At 50.5% G+C, this 15,916-nt stretch overlaps 1 protein-coding gene across 1 annotated transcript in view; it reads left to right on the plus strand.

Annotated features, from left to right (window-relative positions):
• DMBT1 (deleted in malignant brain tumors 1) overlaps positions 1-15,506 on the plus strand; it is a 72,369-nt gene extending 56,863 nt beyond the window's left edge. The window contains exons 27-35 of the mRNA XM_064595547.1: positions 292-445; positions 730-932; positions 1,375-1,755; positions 3,684-3,834; positions 5,117-5,325; positions 6,151-6,335; positions 10,544-10,932; positions 13,610-13,881; positions 15,352-15,506. Of these exons, the coding sequence (XP_064451617.1) occupies positions 292-445; positions 730-932; positions 1,375-1,755; positions 3,684-3,834; positions 5,117-5,325; positions 6,151-6,335; positions 10,544-10,932; positions 13,610-13,881; positions 15,352-15,506 (2,099 nt within the window). The remainder of the gene's footprint in view (positions 1-291; positions 446-729; positions 933-1,374; positions 1,756-3,683; positions 3,835-5,116; positions 5,326-6,150; positions 6,336-10,543; positions 10,933-13,609; positions 13,882-15,351) is intronic.
• Positions 15,507-15,916: the final 410 nt, after the last annotated feature.

A 15,916-nucleotide genomic window follows, 5' to 3' on the forward strand; every position in this document is an offset into this window, starting at 1 on the left:
ATAACTTTGTTGCTTTCTTGGTGTTTTTGCGACAAGGTGACTCATGTTCTCTCTGAAGCTTGGGTCACCTCTTGGCAGAGAGTCACTTTTCTAGGCCCCATGAGGGAGGCAGATCCTTAGATCAAGGCCCCTAATGTGGGGCAGCCCACGACCAGGCCCGAGAGAGGAAAAACCGAGTCATGGTGTAAGGTCGGGGGATGAAGCCCGAGGACTCTTACCCAGAAGACAATTGCTTGTACAACACACTTGAAACCTGCCATGTTGGCGTGTCCCTCTCTGTCTCCTCTATAGGACCCTTTTTAGATTGTGGCGGCTTCTTATTCAATGCCAGTGGGGCATTTTCCAGCCCATCCTACCCTGGATACTACCCCAACAACGCCGAATGTGTCTGGGAAATAGAAGTGAACTCTGGCTACCGCATCAGTCTGGGCTTCAGTCATCTGCAGTAAGTAACACTCAGATCACCTGGTGAAGGATGGGCCTCCACGGTCTGCGTTGTGTGCTGGGCTGAGATGCTTTCACTCTCAGGTGCCACAGGCTAGACATTATGTTGCTCTGATCCTACTATGAAGCATTAGGCAACATAGGGAAGTCCTTTGATATGATTGAAGAAGAGCAAGAAGAAAATCTTAGGTTCAGTAACATGGCTCGTGAAAAGTCCGAACTATCTGTAAAAGACAGAAGCAATAGAAATTTCAATGTTGACATGAGTGCATTTTTTTCATACAGGCTGGAGACGCATAGAAATTGCGATTTTGATTATGTTGAAATTTCTGATGGATCACTGAATAGCAGTAACTTGCTGGGGAAAATTTGTAATGACACCAGGCAAATATTCACATCTTCTTACAACCGAATGATTGTTCGTTTTCGAAGTGATGTCAGTGTCCAAAACACCGGCTTTTCTGCTTGGTATAACTCCTTTCCTAGAGGTGCGTTCAAACTAAATCCGACAGAACTGACTTTCGTGGCTCGGTGTGTTTAGGCGGACCCTGCTTCCGAGCGTGTCATGGTTCCTATGTGAATGCAAAGAAGGACCTCAGCCATATGTTGCCCCTCCTCCTCCTTATCTCACAGCCGACTCTGATAAGCCAAGGCCAAGAGATGTGGGGAATCGCGGACACACCTTGGCCTTGGGTTTGCCACTTCCTGGGAGACCTGGTGACTGACCTTGCTGAGCCAATGTGTCCCCATCTGGAGGGGGAGGGGGTCTGAGCTCTGTGGTGTCTTAAGCCCCTTCCAGCTGATCTTGGAGATGTCTGTACCCTGATCAGTCACCTGGGGACTTTAGGAGGGAGCAAGGCCCATGGGTTATTCGGCCTTCGAGATCTGTTGTGGGAATGACCCTCAGTTCTTATGCCATGTATCTTTCAGATGCCGGCTTGAGATTAGTCAATTCAAATGTCTCCTATAATGCATGTGCCGGGCGTGTGGAAATTTACCACGGTGGCACGTGGGGGACGGTGTGTGACGATTCCTGGGGCATTCAGGATGCCCAGGTGGTCTGCAGACAGCTGGAGTGTGGATATGCAGTATCCGCTGTGGGAAACGCCTATTTTGGGCCCGGCTCTGGCCCCATCACCCTGGACGACGTGGTGTGCTCAGGGACTGAATCTACTCTCTGGCAGTGCCGGAACCGAGGCTGGTTCTCCCATAACTGTGCCCACAGTGAAGACGCTGGAGTCATTTGCTCAGGTACCATGTGGCGTCATTCGTGGAAGGCCCCTTTCACCTCCAACCTGCTGCAGGGTGAAAGTTAAGGGCTGGTGGTTGATGGTGTTTGTGGCTCAGTTCCGGGGGTGGAGGTGAGACTGGAGCTTGGCAGCTGTGCCCTTGGTCTTCCCGCTCCAGAAGACCATGCAAGGGCCCCGTTGTCTCTGGTGGGTTATACTGGCCACAGGACTAGTATGCATGTGTGTTCTCACCCTTCCATTTGCTCTGGGACCTTTAGCAATGAGTCTCATCTGTCAGCCTCAGTCTCCTCCTGTACGAAGAGGAGATGGTCATGATGCATCTGCATCCAATGGCGATTAGAGACCTAAGTGGCTCATTCGTGTAAAACCTTAGAACAATTCCAGACAAGTAGGAAATGAGGAATGAGTGATGCTGTGACCTTGGTCGTGGCACTGATGACCCCCAAGTGATGATAAGGCTGGGGGAACAGCGGGAGAAACCCGCCCAAGGCCTCCCCCTCATAGCACAGGCCTTACGGCAGTAACTCCACAGGCCATGTGTGCACTCACAGAAGAGGTCAGACTGTGAGTCACATGGGTATGCCCCTGCCGCATGCGGGCCCCTCCTCCCGCCACAGTTCAGCGACTAATGCTTTTCTCCTATTCCTTTTCAGGAAGCCAGCCAACAACGCACGGTAAGTACCCGTCATTTCTACCCAGCCGCCTGGCTGGCCCTCTCTGCTGCTGGTGCAGGGCATGCCACTCTCTCTCCCAGGAATTGCCCTATGTCTTCCCTGGCACTGGTATCCCTTGCAGCAGATGTCCCCACCCGAGGAGAGCTGGGCCTCTCTCTGGGCTCCTCTTTGACCATCAGTGGCCTGGCCAGCCTAAGATTCAGATCTACGGTCAGTCCCTAGGAGAGGCCAGCCACCTGTGTAGGTTCGACACCAGACCCTGGTCAGTGCAGGCCAGTGGGTCCTGCTTCATCAGTGAGCTCCGTGTGTAACCACCAAAAGCTCCTGGCTGCCCACTCCGGAACTGCTGCTGAACCTTCTCTAAGCATTCGCAGCACACTCCTGGCTCCTGAGATCTTTCCCCTCCATCCCCACCCTCCCCTCCTCACCACCAGCCTCCTACAGCAGCGACCCCTCAGCCTTGCCCCCATCCATTCTTCACACAGCAGCTGGGGGCGTCCTTACGAAATGCCAACGTCAATCCCAGCCTCCACACCTTCGCACCCTTCATGTGACTCTTCAGGGCCATCTGGGTGTAGATTCCCATGTCTGGGGACAGATCCACTTCCTTTGTCTGTTTCGTTTCCTCCCTCCACCCCTCCTGCTCCATCCACACTGATGTTCCCTAAGTGTGCTAGTGACTGTCAGGCCTGGGTCCCCCTGCATGGAACCCCCCTCTCTACTTTTTTGCCTGACCACTCCCCCCCGCCCCGATTACCTGCCCCCCTTTCTCTGCTCAGTCTGGGTCAGGAGCCAACGCTCTGGGCTCCCACCATGTCCTGGGCTTACCCTGATCACAGCCGCATCCTGCCACGCTGGGATTTGCTCTTGCCCGTCCACCACTCCAGGCCATGAGCTCTCTGAGGGCACACATCCAGCATCTCGCTGTGAACCTAGGGTTGGCACCTTTCTGCACAGACCAAGTGAGCACTGAACATTTGTGCCAACGATACCAAGAAACTGATTGTTATCTTTTCTCTTGGTCAACAGCTCCTGTTCACGATGCCACCCACCCAGACAGTAAGTTTGGGGCTCCCTGACAAACCCCCTTGCCCTTCCCCTCAATGACAGTGCCGCTGGGTGGGGCAGCGGGGGTGGGGGTAGGGGGACAGTGACAAAAATGAGGAGATGGCTTCCCTAAGTAGAGCCTCCCTGGACAGTCCAGGTCCACACCACCTCCTGCTGGCTTTCTGTCTAGGGGGTTGTTTAAAAATTTCCCCAGGTGACTGTGCAGCAGGCTCTGGGGGCCCTCCAGATTTTCATTTCTTCCCGACAGCAGATTATTCCTGCGGAGGCTTCCTGTCCCAGCCATCTGGGTACTTTTCCAGCCCATTCTATCCAGGGAACTATCCAAACAACGCCAGATGTGTGTGGGACATTGAAGTCCAAAGTAACTACCGTGTGACTGTTGTCTTCAGAGATGTCCAGTAAGTGTGTGGGTGCAGAGGAGAACACGTGGGGGCCTCACAGATATCGTAGAACAGAATAAATGGCACCTAGCCCTTCAGGAGAGATGTTGGCCCAATTGACATTTTCTCTCATGGGTTCAATTTTTCAGCTAGCCCAGAGGCAGCCTGTGGAGGTGGGGCCAGGACAAGAGCCCTGGTTTAAAGTCCCAGATCTGTCACTCATTTGCTGTGTGCCCACAGGAAATCACTTAATTTTCCCGAACCTTGGTCAAAACAAGGAAATAAAATACCTGCTTTCCTCTCATCTCTGGCTACTGGGAAGGTCACGAGAGAGAAAGAGGTGAAAATACTTGGAAAAGGTTATCCAACGGGAAGGATGCCGGTTAGGAGTAAGAGTAACACACAGAATCCTATTAACCACACCAGGTTGTTTGTTTGTTTTTTTTTTTAACCCTTTTTTCTTCACTGCCTCCTTTTTTCGGGGGTAAGTTCTGGGGGGTCAAGTAGAGGTGGAGAGATCTCTGCTGCAGAGGCTCGTTTATCTGTTCCTCATTCGGTGAAAAGGGGGAATCACTGCTTTAAGCAGAGGACACAGCGTCAAAGCCACGTTATGATTGGTCCAAGGAGGGGCGTGGCCAAGCAGAGGTACGAGTATTTTCTGGTGTCCAGGAAAGAGGGTACCATCATTTCTTTTGTAATAGCCTTTCCTGAACACAATAGTCTCCTCTCTTGCTTTTTGGTTGCTGTGGCTTTGCGAATCTCTGCCTTGGAAATTCATTTGGAGTTTTGCAGAAGTTATAATATTATTTTAACCTCCTCATCATTACAATTCATTCTGGATCTCAGAGACTGTACTTAAAGCTCATGCGATCCTATGGAGGAAGGTCGACCACCTAACCTTCAGAGAGGTTATTTGACTTGTCCGATATTCATTAGTCCAGTTATTTATTTCTATCACTATGGATTCATGACTATTTATTTTGTTCAATGGGAAGCCAGGGTCTTTTTGATTGATGAAGCAGTCTAAGGCAGGTTGTGATTCTTTCCTTTCATGATGCAAAGGAGTGTCAGGAGAGGGGCTGTCGATTTCATATGTGTGACCCCAAAAGTTAGGACGAAGTTTCGTGCATGGCAGTCACAGGGAAGTGAATATCATTCTTTTATTTTCAACTATTAATTTTGTCAGTATTTCTGCCACAAAGGTGTGACCCTCCCCACCCCCCCAACTCACTGAGCTCTGACCCCCTGCATCGAATCCTGGCTGAAAGTGACGCCAAAACTCTGTGTTCTGTCCCTGCAGGCTTGAAGGTGGCTGTAACTACGACTATATTGAAGTGTTCAATGGCCCCTCCCACAGTTCCCCTCTGATTGCCCGCGTTTGTGATGGAACCAAGGGCTCCCTCAGTTCCTCATCGAACTTCATGTCCATTCGCTTCGTCAGCGATGGCAGCATCACGAAGAGGGGCTTCCAGGCCAGCTACTACTCCAGCCCTTCTGAAGATAACACCAGTAAGTCCCCTCGTGGGGGCTCGTTGTGGGGGACACCTCTGCTCTACCCTTCTGTGGTTGCGAAATAAGAAACTAGAGCAGCTTTGTCAGGTCACCAAGGCTTGACCTGGTGCTGAAAGGGGCCACAAGCAGTGGTCTTGGGACTCCGGCTGCCCAGAAGCGAGGTCAAGGGCCAGAACTGGCTGATGGGCGGTGTGGTGGTCTTACTGTGGTCAGCAGAGACTAAAAAGAAGATGTGAGGTCATACTTTCAGCACATGGTGAGATGTCAGTGCCAAGGACACAGGTGACCACCTGGCCCCTGGACTATGTCCCAAGACAGCATATTTGGCTGCTATCTGAAGATGGACTGAGCCGATCACTCAGCCACTTCCAGCTAATGGCCACAATTTGAGCTGTTAAATGGACTGATTTATAGATTGGCTTAGGGACTGGGTGAGGTGATGTCCAAGCTCTCTTTTGCAGTCAGGATTTTAAGCATTGACCTATTCCATAGCTAAAGGACTTTATTTTATAACATCTCCACCATTCAACCGGAGCATTACTTTACTTTATGGATAAATGATAGATTGGCAAAACATTTTACTCATTTCACATCCTGCCTCCATTTCTCCATCAGGGGAATCCTAAGTCCTTATGCCCTCGAAGGGGTCTTGTGAGAATAACACTGACCTGAGTCATGGGGCACCTGGGGGGTTGTGGTGAGGACTATCCAACGTGGGCCGTCTTTGTCTGCCATCTTGGTCTCTGCATCTTTATACGGGAGGAGCGCCTAGTGGGCTTGCTGGGGTGCTGACTGCCTGCATTATTTGCCCTTGTCCACCAGAGCTGCTTTGTCTGCCAAACCACATGCAAGCCAGTGTGAGCAGGAGCTACCTCCAATCCCTGGGCTATTCTGCCAAGGACCTTATCATTCCCACCTGGAATGAAAGCTCCCAGTGTCAGCCCCAAATAACAGCCAGCCAGGTGACATTCACAATTCCCTACTCGAGCTGCGGCACCATCGAGCAGGTAAGTCTAGGGCTTCCTACTCTATCTCCTGCTGAATAAGCTTTCTTATAGTGATGTATGCTGTGTTTCTTGAATTCTAGGGACTCAAGCGACATGATGACGGTATAACCAGTGTAATCAGGGTAAAGATTTAAATCTGTCCCTTAGTGCCATGATGTAGCTGTAGCCATTTCCAAATGTAAGGATGAGGAAGGAAGGTCAGCAGGCCATTTTCCCCCACACTGTCATGCACAGAGGGTGCATGGCAGGCTGCCATTCCCATCAGCAATAATCATAGCAGCTCCCAGGGGCAGCTCCAGATTTTGTAGGGCCTGAAGCTTATACAGTTTGGGGTTGGGGTTAGTGAGAGGGGTGGGTGCCTCATGAAACAGAAGAATGCAAATGTATCTTACTTTTATAAATATTACAGAAACATATGGCTGTGCCAATACACTGCTAGGCACTGGGGGAACCTGCACTGGGGAGGTCCTGAGGCTGAAGCTTTATTAGCTTCACAGTAAATCAGCCTCTGCAGCTGAGCCATCATCATCTAGGGTGACCAGCTGTCTCGGTTTACCTGGGACTTTGCAGATGTCAGCATGGAAAAGTCCCATGTTCCACAAAACTCCTCAGTCCTGAGCAAAATGGATAGATGCTCATCCTCCCAGGGCCAAACACTAGGATTAGCTGGTGTCATACTCCCCAGATACCCACCAAGTATTCTGTCATTGTCACCCCACTTTAAAAATAGAGGGGCTGGGCTTCGAGAGGTCAAGCAGGTTGCGCAAGGCCACTTGGCCAAGAAGTAGCAGGACAAACATCAGACTCTGAAAATCTCCAAAACCTTATACTGAGTGAAAGAAGCCAGCCACACAAGAGTACCTACTCTGTGATTCCATTTCTATAAAATTCAGGAATGGGGAATAAATGTATGATGGAAAGCCAGCCTGGTTAGAGGGGATTGCCTGCAAAGGCGGTAGGAAGGAGCTGTTTTGGTTCTTGGAAATGTTCTGTATCTTATTGTGGTGGTGATTATTGTCAAACCTCACTGAATGACCTGCCTACAATGGTTGCATTTAATTTTATGTAAATTTATTTGAAATCATCTAAATTCTGAATTTTGGGATGACACCTAAGTAATCACTTCAAGATTTTGTCTGTTAGGGAACAGACATGATGCAAATAATGTGGCTTAGGACTACAGTAAATAAACAACATGAAATGCTCGAATATGTACAATGTGCATGACACACACGTTCAGAGGATGTCAGTTTGTCACTCACCAAAGATGTACTGAGCATTTGCTGTGAGCCAGCACTGGGCTAGGTGCTAAGATGACACTGTTAATTACCTGGCAAGGTAATTTCCTGATCCTTTGACACGTAAGAAACAGTGGGAGAGGAAGAGGATAGTCATTTAGCCAAACAGATTGGCCTATCAGCCACGGGTGGGTGCCTAGGCCTAAGGGTCCATAATTGCCATTATGGCCACCTGGCTCCTTTCCTCAGTTCCTACAGATACCAAGTCTCCTTCTGAGGTGAACTGAGTGAGTCAGGGAGACTTACATGAAGACAAGGGTACATATCAGTCATGCTATGCAAATGTTCTAGTCAACCAGACTTATATTTTGCCCTGTAATTTAATTGTGTTGGATTCTGGCTTGTCATGAGTTTAGTCAGTAGGAGTCAGTGCACCAAAGATGATTATCCCTCCCGGTTCCAAGTGTGCAGCCTGGAGACTCTGATATCTGAGCCAGCCCATCGATGTTCCTTCATGTCCATTAGAAGCCACCAAAGCAATGTGCCAATACTGGTTCTCGTAAGGTGGCTGGTGGTGGCCAGCATGCACTACACTCTCATCCCTCCATTTATTTAAATACCTGCGTCCCCTACCAGACCCAGTGCCCAGTGGCTGGTGTGGGGCCTAACCCTTTATAATCGGATTATAAACGGTTGATCTGTATGCCAGCCACTGAACTCAGTTCTACGTGACTTTCAAAATTCTTAGGGCAACATTCATTCCCACGTAATCACAAGGAGTTGGAGGCTTACAGAAGTTAAGCCATCTGCCCGAGGCCACATGGTCATGATCTGCTGAGCCAGGATTCAAAGCCAGGACAGCATGATCTGCAGGCAGAGCCGACCACAGCTCCCCCAGGAGCCTCACTGAGCGGGGTCTGACGAATGGTGGCTGGTGTGGCTGAGTAGGCGAGGTCTCCCTACCACATGAGACGGATATCAAGGGGAAGAGTCCCAGTCTTCATGGGAATAGCAGTTGACTTATCTGCAAGATGTCCCCTTACATCCTGTGTTCCTTCCGAACCGAGCAGACACCTAATAATGAATTTTAATCTAAAATCGGAACTGCTTCTTGCGATCAAGAAATAAACCTGCATTCCATGTTCATTGCTTGGAGTGGATTCAGAATTTAGCTTGAGCATAGAAGCCATAGACGAATGTGAATTCCAAGAAAACTTTGATTTTAGTGTACAGAGTTAAACTGAAGTCACCTTAGCTTGTCTTTGAAGGAGTAACAGAGTCACATTTATATGGTTTCTTTTGACAACAACTAGCACTCACATATAAAGCCCATTATTTTTTTCTTTTTTTTTCTAGAAAATATAGTGTATTTTCCTTGCACGAATGGAGGGTGTAGGATAGATGAGGTCTCCCCACCCCACCAGAGGGATGCCTTCCCAGAGCTGGGTCCAGAGTGCGGGTTCTGGCACTCCCCTACAGGCCTGGGGCTGCAGAGACCTCCCTGGCCCAATGAAGAAAACGGGGTGGCAAAACCATTTTAAATTACTTGTTAAATTTTTCTCCACATGTTTTTCTGGAAGGGACAAATTCAGAGTTGAGTTATGCAACCACAAGCATGAAGTGAAAGCCTTTCCAACACATGCTGTTCTGAAGAACAATGATATTTAAGGTGTACAAGTGCTGGATTGAGCAGAGAGCTTGTCTAATCTTCCAAATGGCCAAGAATAGAATTTGGTTCTTGACAGGGTGCATGACTACATGTGACTTGAAAAACCTCTTTTTTTTTTCTTAAGAGTAACCTAGCCTCACATTTTAGGACTTCTATTTAGGCCACCATGGTATTCTTTTTGTGCTCGTTCTTGCAAAAGTATCCATTGCTTATGGGAACTTGTACTTGGCTAGCAGAAAGAAGTTTGCTTCTGGCCATCATCATATCGGGAGGGAAAGAGTTACTCCCTTTCTCTGCCAGGCAATGACTGGTTTGTGCTTGCCTCATTTGAGGCCAGATGATCGTGGAGCTTCCAGATGGCCTGGTTCACCTGTGTCCTCTCAGCCATCTGGGCCCCATTCTTCATCCATTATAGTACTTTTGTGGGCCCTGCCCCCTGTACCTTTCATTCATTCCATGGTATCTACTGATGCTCCTCACAGTATCGTTGACACTGTACCAAGCCCTGATGACATCAGCTTATCCTTGAGATGCTCACAGACCACTGGGTGCAAGGCTCTCTCCCTTGAAGGTCACTCTTAGGCACATCAAATGGCATGAGAGACCAACATTCTGAGGAATTTGCTGCTTGCTAAAAGGCACATTAGGAATCTGTCCCATGGTACAGGGAGTGACAAAGCAGCGTGTGACAGGAAGTGCTCCAGCATTGCTCAGTCCACATGAGCCTCTGGGGGAGCCCCTACCCCAGTGGTCAGAGTCCCACTGCAGCTAAAACTCCACCCTCTGTCACTTCCGGTCCTGGCAGCCTCAGACACCAAGCTGCTACTGAGCCATCCAAACAGCACAGTGAAAGCTAATCCCACCAGCCTCTCCCTCAAGTACATGGCCGCCTCCCTTGGTTTCTCCCAGCCACAGCGAGAATGAAGCAAAGCAAGCATGAAAGGCCCTAAGCCATGGAGTCTGGACTCAGCTTGGTCATTCAGCAGGGCAAGGGGTCATCCAGACACACCCATCTTCCCATGGGGAGCAGCTCCTAGGAGGCCCCAACACCTGGCCCACACTGCTATCCCCATCACGTGGTAGAGGAAGGGGTTGTGTGAAAGGAGGGAGTCCTGCTAGTTAAGCCGCATGCCCAGCCCAGATAATGGGAGCCATGGCAGTCATGTGCCTTCTCTGTGTGGTCCTGGGAGGGTTTTAAAGTCTGGCTGAGTCACTTCCCTCTCATTGTAAACAAATCAGCAGTGAGCTTCCCTTAACAGGTGATATTTGCTTGACTTTGCTCCCCTGTCTTTGTCTCCCAGGTAGATAATGATACCATCACCTATTCCAACTTCCTCAAAGTAGCTGTTCCAAGTGCCATCATCCAGAGGAAGAAGGATCTCCACATTCACATCAGCTGCAAAATGCTCCAGAACACCTGGGTTAACACCATATACATTGCTAATGACACCATCGAGGTCGATGAAGTGCAGTACGGCAATTTTGACGTGAACATTTCCTTTTATACATCTTCTTCATTTTTACATCCGGTGACCAGCAGCCCATACTATGTGGACCTGAACCAGAACTTGTACCTTCAGGCTGAGATCATCCATTCTGACACCTCCTTGTCCTTGTTTGTGGATACCTGTGTGGCGTCCCCATATTCCAACGACTTTACATCTCTGACTTACGATCTAATCCGGAGTGGGTAAGGAGTGTCTTCACAGGGTGAATGTCAAACTTCACCTGACAATCAAACATGAGTAGCCTAAAGTCTCAAGGACTTTGGTTCTAGTAGAGCGAACTTAACCAGTCAGGTTGTCATACCTGGTTAACATCTAGGGAAATGAATGTGTGGGGAAGTGAATGAACCACCAGTGGTCACCAAGCAGGTTAGCTATAATTGGGATTTGGCCCAGGTGATCGAATTCCATAAGAAGACATGCGCGTAGTGGGGGGGAAAGCCTTGATTCTGCAGCAGATCGAGATTGAGATGCCAGTCTTCCATGTACCAGCTGCATCACTCCGGGCAGGCAATCATATCCTCTGAGCCAGTCTCTTCCCCCATCAGATGAGAATAGTGCTGCCCACATCATAGGCTGTTGGGAGGATGAAATGGGAAGGAGTCGATGGGGCCCTGGGCAAAGAGCATGCACAGCAGGTGGTCCACAAGGAATGCTGTGGGTAGCAGGGGTCAGCAGGGGTCTCTTGACCTAGCAGCTGAGAATGGTGGTTCTAACCAAGCTCAAGAGATGCAGAGGTCAGGCCAGTGGTGCCCAGGCTGGGGTCAGTGGTGCCCAGATTGGGCTCCTCCACTACAGTCCTGCTTCCCTGGATGACAGGACGCTGGTGAGGTCGAATTTGCCTCTTCGGAGCTCATCAAGGAGTCCTGGGATGCTGGGATGTACACTCCCATCCTTACTCCTTCGTCTCTGTCCATTGGTGTGTGCACCATTTCTTGGCTTATAATTTGACCTTGGCACCTCAGTAGCAATCACATAGAAGTACAATATAAAAGTTGTACTGATAGGCTAAGGGGCTTTGCTAGGAATCAGGGTTGGGAAGTTAAATTTTACACCTTCCGGAGATACTAAAAACAGCACCTTTTTCCAGGCACAGTTTGAATATGTGTCAATTCAGTAAACAGGTATTGAGGCTTGCCTTGTTCAGTCTGTGCAGTTGCTACAATTCACAACAGCCCCCTTGGTAGCAAAGATGGGGGAGAAGCTTACCCAAATTCTCTTTCTACAAATAGTAACAAAGTGACATTTGAATTTATGTCAGATGACTGAGATTAACACAAATGAGTGATTTGGTTCATTTTTGCTAAAATATCATTTTTGGTCAAATTCTGGCATATATGTATATAAGATAATGCAATTTCCTCGGGAGGGGGGACGTGCACGTGGGGGTAGATGTGGACCCAGCTGTACCTGGAGGGACACATTGGCTACACCTGAGGATCAGCCAGATCACCCACCTGGATGCCCATTAGAGGAATCTGGATCTTCAGACACACCCATTCCCGGCCCCACCTGCACATTCACTTTATTAGGTCTGTCGTGGGGCTTGGGTATCTGTATTTTCAAAACCTCCCCCCGCCCCATGATTCTGAAGTGCAGCCTGGGTTAGGGAGCTCTGGCCCATACAGACCACCCTGACTGGTGTGGTTTTATGGGAAATGCAATTATTGCCCAGCAGCCCCTGGGTTACCCTGACCTCATTTACAACTGTCCTACTTCCTGACGAGGTTCTGTGTACTTTCTCTCTCACCTTTGCTGCCAAACTGACCCCTGTCGAAAAAAGAATGTGGTATTTGAGAGAATGTGCATTGAAAGTGGAGGAAGGAACCTCTGGAAGGGGGAAAGAAGATACTGAGTGAAGCCTGGGCCACATTTCCAGGCAGAATCAGGCTGCCTTCGTGATAGCTCCCATCCACCACAAAAATTTCCACCCTAAACCCCATGGACCAGTTTCTTTGCTCTCCTCTTTGCTACATCACCCCAAATCCTCCTGTTAAGAGGGGTTCCTGGGTTATGCAAGCTGCTTGCTCAACTGGGGGTAGAGCTGGGAGATGCTCTTCACCCATATCTTAGTAAAGTTTCTTTCAGGGGATTCTTTTTTTTTTTTTTTAAAGATTTTATTTATTTATTCATAAGAGACAGAGAGAGAGAGAGGCAGAGGGAGAAGCAGGCTCCCCGCCAAGCAGGGAGCCCGATGCGGGACTCGATCCCAGGACCCTGGGATCATGACCTGAGCCGAAGGCAGACGCTTAACCATCTGAGCCACCCAGGCGCCCTCTTTCAGGGGATTCTTAAGTAACCTTCCCGCTAACACCAGTGGCGATGAGACGTCTGAGGGAATAAGGAGGCAGTGGATATTGGAATGGGGGGTACTGGAGAGTACTCAGGCTCACGTGGAAAGTACAGCCATCCAGGGCTCAGGGCAAGTTGAGGTGGGTCAGGAGACACAGCCCCAGAAATTTGGGAGGCAGGGGGGATGGTAGCCACCAAGGATACCAGAGAGTAGCCCAGTGCCACCTTGCCTGGCCCTGAGACCAGGAAAGGAAAGGAAATGTCATCTTCCTTCATGCCGTCTCTCTGGGCCCTGCTGCTTCTGTCACTCCCCTGGGTCTCCAGGGCCATCCAGCGTGGGGTCACTGAGCACCCACTGTGCAATATGGGGCCTGCTCGTCTGTGTGGAAACCCTGGGCCGATTTGCTGCTTTAAGATGCTGCTGACATACCAGAGCTGCTGGGGTTCTCCTGGAGGCTGACAGGCGATGTGAGGGAAGGAAGGTGCAGCCGGAGGCGTGGGCCTGGCCCATGCGCGTCATGAAGAAGGCAGTGCATCCATAGCTGACGGGCTGCTTTTCTCTTTTTCCAGGTGCGTGAAGGACAACACCTACCAATCGTACCCTCAGCCGTCGCCTCGCATCACCCGCCTCAAATTCAGTTCCTTCTACTTCCTGAGGCGCTTCCCCTCCGTGTACCTGCAGTGTAAGATGGTGGTGTGCAGGACTGACGACTACTTCTCCCGCTGCCGCAGAGGCTGCATCCTGAGGTCCAAGAGGGACGTGGGCTCCTACCAGGAGAAGGTGGACGTCGTCCTGGGACCCATTCAGCTGCAGGTCCCGCACACCGAGAAGAGGAACCTGGCTAAGTGGCGGACCTCCCGCCCCTAGATCTGTGACCTGCGGGGACCGGGGTTGTTTCTGTGGGTGTCGCGCTCCACCCCAGAGTGGGCACCCACCACGTGCCAGGCCTGCTGTGCTCCACGGGGCGATACGGACTTAGCTAGATCGCTTCTCGCCTTCTTCCATGGGCTCCTGGTCTATGGGGGACCACGTGTGGTGCTTGGTCGAGAGAGTTCTGATCTGCGACACAGACACACCTGACACTCTTGTCCTCTGGCTTCTGAACTCCCCGAACCTCACATTCCTTGACTGTGAAACGAAAATGGTAATACCTACCGGTTAGGACTGTTGAGGTGGTGCAATAAAATAATGTTAGTTAAACTGCCTTGAGGTCTGCCTGGTTCAAGTTCTTGGGTGCGAAAAATGGTGGGTCTTGTTACTATGGTTGCTGTCACCAATATCAACAACACGACGTCAACGATAACATTATTGCTCATGACGGTAATAACAAGAGGCCCCCATGTCCCCAGGCAGGGCCGTGGGGATGCAGGCAGGATCGGTTTATTCCAGTGGCTCACAAGGCTGACATTTTGGTGGTCAGCCATTCTGTCTCCTCATCTAGAACAGGGCTCCGATTTCACGCTCTGCTCTTTTCTTGTGGGTGTGGACAAGGAAACGACTGCAGAGGGATTGCCAGGATCTCCGGTCCAGGCTGAGGACAGGTCAGCAGATGTGGTGGCCCCGGTGACAGGGATAGGTGTGGGGTAGCAGGAGTTGTCGTAAACCCTCCTCCTGGTTACTGGGTTCCACCCCATGGGGCATCCTTGGCGGCTCTGTCTCCTTGTGTCGCATATTCAGGCAGTGAGCATGTCCCACTGATTCTAGGCTCTTACCTCACATATGCCCTCCTTGAAGGACTATTATATGCCAGGAGAATAATAACAAACAGAGATCAAAATCCCTGCCCCCCTGGAGCTTACCTTCCACCGGAAGGGGATGCAGTCCAGAAATGAGTTGAGTGCATGGCACCTGCCGTGGGTTGGAGCTATGGAGAGACACAGGACAGGGTGACGGGTAAAGGGTGCTGATGGGGATGCTGCCCACCGCACTCTTCTCCCTTCTTTTCCCATGGGCACTGCAGAAGCTCAGGGCCTGAGGACCTCTGGCCTGGGATGTTTGTACCCATTTCTCAGCTGGTCTAAATGTCCCAAGTCCCCCTCCCCATCCTTCTGGAGCCTCTGGTCACGTTTGATCTCCCAAAGCCCAGCTCTGACTTCCCAAACCTTTCCTGACTGCCACTGGGATGGCACTGCCACCTTTGGGATCTGGCCTCAGTTTCCTACCCAGCACCTCTCTCTCCCATTCCTTTCTCCTCTCCCACCACACAAACAGTTCCGCTTATCATCACCCTGCCCTCAGACCACCATCCTTGCTTGCCCCTCCCCCTTCTCTACTGGGCTTATCCTGATTCCCGCTCTCCTGTCCTTCCCACACCTGCCACTGACTGATGTGGGAAAGCAGGCCAGCCCTGAGGGGAGCTGCCACAGCCCTGCCATCTCTGCTGGGGCCTTCCTGGCCGTGGTGGCCTTCACCTTGGGGATGAGCACCCTCACAGCCAGTGGCTGGCCTCTGAGCCCTAAGATGTGAAGCTAGCACCATGTGCATGTGCTCAAACATTGGCCCCACCTTCTCTGGAACCCACGTGTGAAAGGAAGAAACAAGAGCCCAGAGCTTGGCACCCAGCAGCGCCCTCTGTTTCGCTTGTCATAGGTGCATGGTGCAGTGTGAGTACAGATAGGTAGAGGCTTGTTTTCCTGGAAACACAGGTTCAATGCTAGGACGAAATGTCAGGCAAGGAGGGGGAGTCCCTGCATCTCCAGGGAGGAGCATATAGTGGTGGGTAGAGCCAAATTTTATGGCAGCTATACAGGTGGGTAGAGGGGACAGCTTATAGATACCAAACAGTGAATGACAAATGTGCACAGACAAGTGTGGGAGCAAGAGACTGGTATAGAGACAGAGAGGCAGAAGGTATGGCTGTGGGTGAGCAGGATGTC

This window comes from Mirounga angustirostris, unplaced genomic scaffold (assembly GCF_029215605.1).
Source record: "Mirounga angustirostris isolate CCGP_5_RB_7025 unplaced genomic scaffold, mMirAng1.0.hap1 SCAF_6, whole genome shotgun sequence".
Classification (NCBI taxonomy): domain Eukaryota; kingdom Metazoa; phylum Chordata; class Mammalia; order Carnivora; family Phocidae; genus Mirounga; species Mirounga angustirostris.